This window comes from Schistocerca serialis, chromosome 2 (genome assembly GCF_023864345.2).
Source record: "Schistocerca serialis cubense isolate TAMUIC-IGC-003099 chromosome 2, iqSchSeri2.2, whole genome shotgun sequence".
Lineage (NCBI taxonomy): Eukaryota > Metazoa > Arthropoda > Insecta > Orthoptera > Acrididae > Schistocerca > Schistocerca serialis.
In genome coordinates, this window is record NC_064639.1 from 513,777,913 (window position 1) to 513,790,020 (window position 12,108).

The 12,108-nt window shown below is 37.6% G+C and overlaps 1 protein-coding gene across 1 annotated transcript in view; it reads left to right on the top strand.

Moving 5' to 3' along the window:
• The window catches only part of LOC126456165 (Down syndrome cell adhesion molecule-like protein Dscam2), a 358,605-nt gene that overhangs the window by 236,819 nt on the left and 109,678 nt on the right, over nt 1–12,108 (top strand). Inside the window, exons 15-16 of the mRNA XM_050091919.1 lie at nt 9,131–9,148; nt 9,547–9,645. Of these exons, the coding sequence (XP_049947876.1) occupies nt 9,131–9,148; nt 9,547–9,645 (117 nt within the window). The remainder of the gene's footprint in view (nt 1–9,130; nt 9,149–9,546; nt 9,646–12,108) is intronic.

Genomic DNA, 12,108 nt, shown 5'->3' on the forward strand with positions numbered 1-12,108 from the left:
AGTGAGATATTTTATTTTTCTTAATTTCCCATCATCCTGTCTATTTGCCATTTTGGAGTGCTGTCTAGTCTATGCTACAGCACATTTTTATTGCCTGTTTTGGAGTGAGCTGGTCTGCGGTCCTCTTGCCTTGATCTGTAGGATATATTACATTTTTTTTTTCATCATTATGTGTAATGAGCTACTGTTGTTCAGGAAATCTCATTTTTTTTTTTTTTTTTTTTTTTTTCACCACATGTATGACCCAGTTTGTATTACCATTAAATACTGCTGCACAGTGATGGGAACAGCTGAATGAAAACAATTGATTCAGTCAGTTGCTGGAAAATAACTGATTTATTCTGTTGTAGTTTTACATACTGGCTGAATTATTCAAGTGGTTCAAATGGCTTTGAGCACTATGGGACTTAACATCTGAGGCCATCAGACCCCTAGACTTAGAACTACTTAAACCTAACTAACCTAAGGACATCACACACATCCATGCTCGAGTCAGGATTCGAACCTGCAACCTCAGCAGCAGCGCAGTTCCGGACGGAAGCGCCTAGAACTGCTCGGACACAATGGCCGGCAGCTGAATTATTCATTCATTCCTTTGAGTGAAACCAGTCTGCGTGAGCAACCCAATGAAACCAGTTGATACAATCTGTTGAAGCTTTACTGTATCAGTTGGACTATTCATTCATTCATTTGTTTTGATGAAATTAGCCTGTGGGAGGAACACAGTCTGGTGCATTCAGTTCTAAGTGTAAAGAATCAGTCATTTTGCCTTTGTTAAATTGTTATTGTTGATTGCTCTCTGTTATTTCCTGTCATCACTGTTATTGGTGTCCTGATAATTGCTTTTTATGGGGTGCCAATAAGTAGCTTTTTCCTCAGTTTTTTGTCTGTATTTATGGATAGACATTTTCTTGTGTCTGAATTAAAATTCCAAAATGCTCAGTAGTGTGAGAATGGAAGATAACATATAAATGGATAAAAAGTGATCCTCAATATAAATATAATGTGATACACAGTATCTCCAAGAATGATTCATATTATGAAACTATAGTAATTAAAGCAATTCAAAAAACTTGATGAATCATGACAAATATTCCTCACAAAAAATTCTTCTAACAAGTGATGTATGCGATTAAATCACGAATTTTTAAAAAAAATGTGACTTTCTTTCCCCATGTCCTCAGCATTTACGCAAGAATAAAGAGGCAGAGCTTCAATAAATTTAAATAAAAAAGTAATTATACATTTATTTAAATATAAATTTATAATGTAGCATGAACCATGGACCTTGCCGTTGATGGGGAGGCTTGTGTGCCTCAGTGATAAAGATAGCCGTACCGTAGGTGCAACCAAAACGGTGGGGTATCTGTTGAGAGGCCAGACAAACGTGTGGTTCCTGAAGAGGGGCAGCAGCCTTTTCAGTAGTTGCAGGGTCAACAGTCTGGATGATTGACTGATCTGGCCTTGTAACATTAACCAAAACGGCCTTGCTGTGCTGGTACTCCGAACAGCTGAAAGCAAGGGGCAACTACGGCCATAATTTTTCCCGAGGGCATGCAGCTTTACTGTATGGTTAAATGATAATGGCATCCTCTTGGGTAAAATATTCCGGAGGTAAAATAATCCCCCATTTGGATCTCCGGGCGGGGAGTACACAGGTGGCGTTCTATGGATCGAAGCGTGGAATGTCAGATCCCTTAATCGGGCAGGTAGGTTAGAAAATTTAAAAAGGGAAATGGATAGGTCAAAGTTAGATATAGTGGGAATTAGTGAAGTTTGGTGGAAGGAGAAACAAGACTTCTGGTCAGAGACTACAGGGTTATAAACACAAAATCAAATAGGGGTAATGCAGGAGTAGGTTTAATAATGAATAGGAAAATAGGAATGCAGGTAAGCTACTACAAACATAGTGAATGCATTATTGTGGCCAAGACAGATACGAAGCCCATACCTACCACAGTAGTACAAGTTTATATGCCAACTAGCTCCGCAGATGATGAAGAGAGTGATGAAATGTATGATGAGATAAAAGAAATTATTCAGATAGTGAAGGGAGGTGAAAATTTAATTGTCATAGGTGACTGGAACTCGATAGTAGGAAAAGGAAGAGAAGGAAACATATTGTTTACAATATACATAAATGACTTAGTTGACAACATCGGTAGCTCCGTGAGGCTATTTGCAAATGACACGGTTGTCTACAAGAAAGTAGCAACATCAGAAGACTCGTACGTACTCCAGGAGGACCTGCAGAGGATTAATGCATGGTGCGACAGCTGGCAGCTTTCCCTAAACGTAGATAAATGTAATATAATGCGCATACATAGGGGCAGAAATCCATTCCAGTACGATTATGCCATAGGTGGTAAATCATTGGAAGCGGTAACGACCGTAAAATACTTAGGAGTTACTATCCGGAGCGATCTGAAGTGGAATGATCACACAAAACAAATAGTGGGAAAAGCAGGCGCCAGGTTGAGATTCATAGGAAGAATTCTAAGAAAATGTGACTCATCGATGAAAGAAGTAGCTTACAAAACGCTTGTTCGTCCGATTCTTGAGTATTGCTCATCAGTATGGGACCCTTACCAGGTTGGATTAATAGAAGAGATAGACATGATCCAGCGAAAAGCAGCGCGATTCGTCATGGGGACATTTAGTCAGCGCGAGAGCGTTACGGAGATGCTGAACAAGCTCCAGTGGCGGACACTTCAAGAAAGGCGTTACGCAATACGGAGAGGTTTATTATCGAAATTACGAGAGAGCACATTCCGGGAAGAGATGGGCAACATATTACTACCGCCCACATATATCTTGCGTAATGATCACAACGAAAAGATCCGAGAAATTAGAGCAAATACGGAGACTTACAAGCAGTCGTTCTTCCCACGCACAATTCGTGAATGGAACAGGGAAGGGGGGATCAGATAGTGGTACAATAAGTACCCTCTGCCACACACCGTAAGGTGGCTCGCGGAGTATAGATGTAGATGTAGATGTAGGTGAATATGGAATGGGGTTAAGGAATGAAAGAGGAAGCCGCCTGGTAGAATTTTGCATAGAGCATAACTTAATCATAGCTAATACTTGGTTCAAGAATCATAAAAGAAGGTTGTATACATAGAATAAGCCTGGAGATACTGACAAGTTTCAAATAGATTATATAACTGTCAGACAGAGATTTAGGAACCAGTTTTTAAATTGTAAGACATTTTAAGGGGCAGATGTGGACTCTGACCACAATCTATTGGTTATGAATTGTAGATTAAAACTGAAGAAAGTGCAAAAATGTGGGAATTTGAGGAGATGGGACCCGGATAAACTGAAAGAACCAGAGGTTGTAGAGAACGTCAGGGAGAGCATTAGGGAATGATTGACAAGAATGGGGGAAAGAAATACAGTAGAAGAAGAATGGGTAGCTCTGAGAGATGAAATAGTGAAGGTAGCAGAGGATCAAGTAGGCAAAATGATGAGGGCTAGTAGAAATCCTTGGGTAACAGAAGAGATATTGAATTTAATTAATGAAAGGAGAAAATATAAAAATGCAGTAAATGAAGCAGGCAAAAAGGAATACAAATGTCTCAAAAATGAGATTGATTGGAAGTGCAAAATGGCTAAGCAGGGATGGCTAGAGGACAAATGTAAGGATGTAGAGGCACATATCACTAGGGGTAAGATAGATACTGCATACAGGAAAATTAAAGAGACCTTTGGAGAAAAGAGAACCACTTGCATGAATATCAAGAGCTCAGATGGAAACCCAGTTCTAAGCAAAGAGGGGAAAGCAGTAAGGTGGAAGGAGTATATAGAGGATGTATACAATGTTCTTGAGGACAATATTATAGAAATGGAAGAGAATGTAGATGAAGATGAAATAGGAGGTATGACACTGTGTGAAGAGTTCGACAGAGCACTGAAAAACCTAAGTCGAAACAAGGCCCCGGGAGTAGACAACATTCCATTAGAACTACTGACAGCCTTGGGAGAGCCAGTCCTAACAAAACTCTAGCATCTGGTGAGCAAGATGTATGACAAAGGTGAAATACTCTCAGACTTCAAGAAGAATATAATAATTCCAATCCCAAAGAAGGCAGGTGTTGACAGATGTGAAAATTACCGAACTATCAGTTTAATAAGCCACGGCTGCAAAATACTAACACGAATTCTTTACAGACAAATGGAAAAACTGGTAGAAGCCAACCTCGGGGAAGATCAGCTTGGATTCTGTGTGCCCCTGATAGCTAAGGGCCTGTGTTCGACTACCGGCCGGGTCGGAGATTTTCTCCGCTCACAGACTGGGTGTTGTGTTGTCCTAATCATCATCATTTTATCCCCATTGATGCACAAGTTGCTCAAGTGGCATCAGATCGAAAGACTTGCACCAGGCGAAGGATCTACCCGATGGGAGGCCCTCGTCACACGTCATTATTATTAGCTTGGATTCCGTAGAAATGCTGGAACACATGAGGCAATACTGACCCTACGACTTATCTTAGAAAACAGATTAAGGAAAGACAAACCTATGTTTCTAGCATTTGTAGACTTAGAGAAAGCTTTTGACAATGTTCACTGGAATACTCTCTTTCAAATTCTGAAGGTGGCAGGGGTAAAATACAGGGAGCGAAAGGCTATTTACAATTTGTACAGAAACCAGATGGCAGTTATAAGAGTCAAGGGGCATGAAAGGGAAGCAGTGGTTGGGAAGGGAGTGAGACAGGGGTTTAGCATATCCCCAATGCTATTCAATCTGTATATTAAGCAAGCAGTAAAGGAAACAAAAGAAAAATTTGGAGTAGGAATTAAAATCCATGGAGAAGAAATAAAAACTTTGAGGTTTGCCGATGACATTGTAATTCTGTCAGAGACAGCAAAGGACCTGGAAGAAATGCTGAATGGAATGGACAGTGTCTTGAAAGGAGGATATAAGATGAACATCAACAAAAGCAAAATGAGAATAATAGAATGTAGTCAAATGAAATCGGGTGATGCTGCAGGAAGTAGATTAGGAAATGACAGGCTTAATGCAGTAAATGAGTTTTGCTATTTGTGGAGCATAATAACTGATGATGGTTGAAGTAGAGAGGATATAAAATGTAGACTGGCAATGGCAAGGAAAGCGTTTCTGAAGAAGAGAAATTTGTTAACATGGAGTATAGATTTAAGTGTCAGGAAGTCGTTTCTGAAAGTATTTGTATGGAGTGTAGCCATGTATGGAAGTGAAACGTGGATGATAAATAGTTTAGACAAGAAGAGAATAGAAGCTTTCAAAATGTGGTACTACAGAAGAACGCTGAAGATTAGATGGGTAGATCACATAACTAATGAGGAGGTATTGAATAGAATTGGAGAGAAGAGAAATTTGTGGCACAACTTGACTAGAAGAAGGGATCTGTTGGTAGGACATGTTCTGAGGCATCAAGGGATCACCAATTTAGTATTGGAGGGCAGCGTGGAGGGTAAAAATCATAGAGGGAGACCAAGAGATGAATACACTAAGCAGATTCAGAAGGATGTAGGTAGCAGTAGGTACTGGGAGATGAAGAAGCTTGCACGGGATAGAGTAGCATGGAGAGCTGCATCAAACCAGTCTCTGGACTGAAGACCACAACAGCAACAACAATGTAGCATCAGGTATTAATCTTTTAAATCAAACAAAACATTATGTCAGAAGTATGAAAAATTCATATTTAACATGTTGACTGCCAACTACAATTTATCTCATACCTGATGACGTGGCTGCCAGCGTCCACTATGACTGAATCGTAGAAAACAAGTTTCTGTGTAAACTCAGATACAAAAAAATTCGTAGCAAATCAATGCAATTTACAGATCTTGAATATCAGGGGCAGGTATAATAAATCTTTTGGGGATGATGGAACAGAATTTATTTTCACTCCTGGAGTAAACTGACAGAAAAGTGCATACAAAAGTTCATACAAATATTCTAGCTTTGGAGGTAAAATGTTTACTATGTGTTTCTAATGGTAATGAAAATAAGATCAAGCAATAGAAAATCCAGGATGGAATGTAACAATATTATGAGAACAAAAGTTACTACACACCATATAGCAGAGATGCTGAGTCACAGATAGACACAACAAAATGACTCTCACAACTAAAGCTTTCAGTCATTGGCAGACACACACACACACACACACACACACACACACACACACACACACACACATGCAAAATGCAACTCACGCACATGGCTGCAGTCTCACACAACTGAAACCACACTTTGTGTGTGTGTGTGTGTGTGTGTGTGTGTGTGTGTGTGTGTGTGTGTGTGTGTTGTTGTCAAAGGCCAATAGCCTAAACTTTAGTTGTGAGAGTCTTTTTGTTATCTCTGCTATATGGTGAGTAGCAACTTTCCTTATCATAATATTGGCAATGAAAATAAAGATTTATTTTATTATTTTTGTTTATTTTTTTTATTGATGATACATCTTAAAACATTCTTCCACACAAAGAGCTGACTTTCTTTCACAAAAGTACCATTGTTGTAGTCTCTGACTATGTTTGGTTTCAAGGCAACTTTGCCATTTTGATTGTGAACTTCCTCTATTTTGGCACAGAACATATTAGAAATGGCCAGGACTTTCCTTTTGTCCTTCCATTTGCAAACAACGACATGGTCATTTATTTTCCATGTCACCTGAGCTTCCTTCAGTTTCATAGTAACTATAAATTTTGGGTTTCCTTTTCTGTTGTTACATAATGTTCCATGCACATAGGTTTTGTAAGTGATACAGAATTATGAAAATTGTCCATATGAACTACATATACTTTGTTCAAGAAAACTTCCATCAGGTATAAAACAACTTCAGCTGCAGCTTCTCCTGTGACTTGCTACAGTAGATTTTTATTTTGAGAACCATACCATTAGATTCACAGAGTTCATAAAGTTGTACACCATACTTGCATTTCTTGTTCATGGTATACTGCCTAAAAAACAGACAGCCATGCCAAAAAAAATCATTGATTCATTAAAGCAGAGATTCTTATCTGAAACATAATTATTGCTCATGATGGCATTGAGATGATCCAAAAGTGGTCTAATTTTGTAGAGTCGATCACTGTATTGCAGTTATTTGTCCTGAGACTCTATTTCTACTCATAACAAATCTCCAGAACATGACACTTTAAAAAGAACTTGTACTCCAGTAATATTCTGTTGATGGAAAACAACAATATCCCATTTACAGCAACAGCCCCAGAAATACTTCCCTTTCCATGACATCTGTATCCCTCCACCTTGAGAGGCTAGTTGATCTTCTCCTCCCATGTGTATCTACTTTCTGGCTTGCATATAAATTTGTGTGTTCACATAATGAGTCTTTGGAAAGAAACAAATCAACAAGTGCATTGATGCCAAAACTTTTTAAATGTAATTTTAGTCCCACATCCCTGTTGAACACAAATACTGGTGGATCTTGAATCTCATGGCATTCACCACTGTTATTTGTAGTGTTTGCTTTTGGGCCAACCTGCTCATCTCCTTCATTGCACTCACTGTTGTCTGCACCAGAATCCTCACTTAAATGCTCACATGCAGATGTGTTGTGGAGACTTCCACCATCTGCGAATTTGTCCATGAACTTGTCCCATTCTGATTCACTCATGTTAGGTAAATGTTCAAGTTCTACATCACTTAGTTTTCTCGTATCACTAGGCATTTTAAAAAGAACATAGATAGCAATAAACATCAGTCGGAACAACTACTGACACAGTTACAACAAAGGCATGGATCATATTGTTGAACATGTTTCAAAATATCAAAGCTGGCAACTGTTGACAACAAATTACCTCATAGCTGGTACTGAGTTGAGTTTTCTACTCTGTAAACTAGTTACAAGATATCTTGCAGATTCCCACTAAGAAATTTTTTTTAAGTTTCGATGATACAGATGGACTACAAATTAGATGATCAATCCAAATGTATGAACCACTTAATATGGCTTTGAGCAGCAGTTTACTCATTTCGCTCATGGCAGTCAATGTAATTTCAAATATACTTCACTTTTAGAAATATACTCTTTATTCACTTCCCCTTAAAAGAAGATACAATATTTGTCTTTTAAAAAGTTTACTGCCCTTAGACTGACTGAAAACATTCATATAATTGCCATAATGTAAGAGTCAGAGATGTGTGTCATTTGGCTGTGTCACTTTAAGTTGGTTAATTTTCGGTAAGGGACCAAACAGTGAGGTTGTTGGTCCCATCATATTAGGGAAGGGTGGGGAAGTTGGCCATGCCCTTTCAAAGGAACCATTCCAGCATTTGCCTGAAGCAATTTAGGGAAATCATGGAAAACCTAAATCAGGATGGCCGGATGCAGGTTTGAACTATCATCCTCCCAAATGAATGTCCAGTGTGCAAACCACTGCATCACTTTGCTCAATATCACATTAACTGAAAACACCCAGACACAGGGAATGAATGAAAACATTCATATAGCTGGTATGGCCATAGAGACTAGTTTCCTTTAGTTATTTCATCTGACTGAAATACTTGGCTGAATTATGAAACAATCAAATGATCAGTCAGCAGTTAGCATCATTTGACTTTCCCTTCACTATTATAGCAACTAAGTGACTGTCCTGCTTGTAACAATGTTATAAACTTCATGAATTGCAGTAAGTCCACAACTAGTGTAACTCAATCAGTATAGGATTGTTAGTGGCTGTCTTTCCTCATTAACACCATTTTTCTTATTTCCCTTTTACTGTGTAGATGATATTAGAGAAAGAAACTTCTGTATCCAAAATGCTGGGACACAGTATCATTTCTTTCATGCTGCTGTCACCCTACCATGAATTATATTTTCTCTAGGTACGGTTATGTTCTTCTATTTCAGTGAAATCTTTGATTGTTATTTTCCTGAATTTGTTTTCAGATTTGATGAAACAGTGATTGAAATGACTAGAGAACTATACTTCTAAACAATTTGTGAACTACAGCCATTTTCTACATGGTGTCAGTGGCGAAAGACTGACTTACAGAATTTCAAGTGTTCATATGTTAGTCTTAAGATATGACATTTCATTAAGAAAACTGTGGTTATGGTTTTTTAAACCTGATTCTATAATATTCTAAATTCATTGTTTCATTACATGCCTTCTTAAGAGAGCAGGAACAAAGGCAGTAAGTGATATAGACTATCAGTTATCTTAATTAATTATATTACAGAATTATCATAATTATGTGTGGCAAATAAAATCAGTGAAAGCTGGACAGAGGGACCAAAACAAAGCTATGATAATTTGTGCTCACTTAAGGTAAATATTAGTGAACTTGTCCACTTTTACGGTCATAACTGAAAGTATTTACATGCATTTAAATTAATTATATATTCAAAAATAATAATTAGTTCAATTACTGACTCAATCATAGTAAGGTGAAGTAGTTTTCTGCTTTTGTTTTAAAAATATTGAAGTATGTTTGCCTCACAAGCATATATATTTTCTATGGCTTTGTAGTTTTTGCATTGTATATTTCTCTTACAAGCAAAAATACATCACATAATTTTCTTCACTTTCCAGTTCCCTTAGCACCGACAGACTTTGAAGTGTCAAAGTCAACAGTCTCTAGCATTTCATTGTCCTGGAAGTCCTCACTGTCAACCACAAATACGGTTCAGGGTAAGTATACACTATTTGGATGTGCTTAGTTCTTTTTTTTTTTTTTTTTTTTTTTTTTTTTTTTTTTTTTTTTTTTTTTTGTCTACTAACACCATTTCTTCATAATTTTGGTTTCTGCATTGCAATTAGATTAAATTAGATTTACTTTCATTCCAATTTATCCATAATGAGGAGATCCTCCAGGATGTAGAACATGGTTGCTGTTAATGGCTATCTCATCTTAAAGGAGCTTGTATTACTGTAACAGTATTCAGTTATATGTAATAAATGAAACATGAATGAATTACACAAATCAAGGTGCATTTCTTTAGAAAGTTATCATTAACCATGATTTTCTGTAACATACAGTGCATGTCTACAAATGGCAGTCTGTGTGCACATCCAGGCCTGGGTGGGGTAGACAGAGAGAGAGAGAGAGATGAAGGGAGACCATGACAGTGGAAGGGGAAGGGGGGCAAAATCACTCATTATTATTCACTACATTAGATGTAATTTGCTAGCACCATCCATTCATAATACTGGGACAGATAGTTGTTCTCCACCTCTCAATAACAATTCATTATGAAAGGTCATTGTCTCCTTTATATTCATTTTCTTATTTTTGGATATCACAGCTTTGTAAACATAACGTATGATACCACTTAAGACTTCTGGAACTTCAGTCAATAGGATTTTGGAACAGGGGCGTGGTATTCTGTATTACTTCCTTAAGCATATAACTCTATAAAGTAATTGTGCCACTATTCTGTCCAAATTCTACAATGCCATTGTGAATGTTTGTTTTTTTTAAAAAAAAAAAAATCTCCATTGAAAGCAGTATTCCATTTCATAATTTCATCTACAGGATTATTTAGTAAGTCCACAAAACATTTTCAAAGCCAAACACCTTTGATTCACAAGTTTCAGTCATATATTGAAAACATACTTCAAACCTTTTTGCCGCATCTGTTGAAAGTTTCTACTTTGAGAAAAATTGAGAGTATTTCTGAAATTCTTCATAATGAATTCTTTATATTGGATAATATGCTTCCTCTTGAACAACTAATTACTAGTGAGCAAGTAATCAAAGAGCTTAGTAAACTGGAAGTATGTGATAAGTTGTGGTTTCTAAAGAATACCCAAAAACATTACATCTTAGCTTGCAAATGTAATGAAAAAGATGTGCTTATCAAGTGCACTACTAAAATGTTTTAGGTCTTTAGACCCCATAGAAAGAATACAGAGCAGAAGCTGCAGTGAAATGTTAAAGGTTGCAAAAATTATGTTGTTTGACCTTTGGCAAGATTACTTATTAGACAAGTGGAAGGTTCTGCAGATGACTCAGCCATAAATAACAAAGATATTGACAGTTGCTGAAAACAGCACATCTCAAAATGAGACTCATCATCCATAGAGTTAAAAATATCCAAATGTTTCAAAACTTGTAAATGCTTCTCTTATATTTTCCCACAAAAATGTGGACATGGAGCACACACTAGAAGAACACAAGGCAGTGGTGACTGAAAGATTTTTAGAGTGTTTCAACTCTGAGGGATCTTTTGGGATAATACCCCCATTTTCTCCCTCTGCCCATTGAATTCCAGCTCATTAGGCATGGACAGCAAGCATATGCAAATTATATTGCTTATGAGGAAGAATGTGAAAGGAAAGCAAAAAGAGGAAACAAACCACAGGTGTCTTGAGGAGGAGATTTAAAAAATGAGTAAATGAAAAAAAATCATTTGAGTATGGGACAGCTGCTCTGAAAGAAAAGAAAAAAAGAACACTAGTATCTAATGAAGCATGAGAAGAATTTCTCACTCAAGCTTTCGCTAAACTAAAGAAAGCCTTCTAACCCATCTGTGGCATGACTCAGCAAACCAGTGTTTAACTGTATTAGTTGAAAACAGTGTTGGTTGCAATTTTAGTTTTTTTTATTTATCAACTATGCATTTCACCTTATTTAGGCATCTTCAGACTGATCTTAATTTGGTATTTCTTAGGACAATACATTAGACACTGTAGCTAAAGGGCATCATCGAGTACATCAGGTTAACATAGCCTTCGTTAACCTCAGTAAATACTTTCTAGATGGACGTGAGTGACTCCAAGGCCTGCATAATGCATTCATGTTCACAGGAGCAAATAGTAGAATAAGATGGGGCTTAAGTAGTTAGCATAATGCACCACAGTGTCTTGTGCTAGTACTGTCACCTAATACAGAATCACCACAGTGAGGCCATCCTCAGTTCATACAGGGTGCTGGTGGAAGTGATGAATACTGTTGGTTGCACTTGTGAAGTGCAACCAGAGCTTGCGATTTGTGGCATCATTCCCAGAGTTGATCAGGGTCTTTTGGTTTGGAGCCAAGGGCAGGGTCTCAACAAAAGGCTCCGTCGATTCTGCGTTGGTCTTGGCTGTGTTGTTGGATGGAGAAGTGAAGAATTCCTCTTGATAGATCAGGGGTACACTACACAAAAGAAG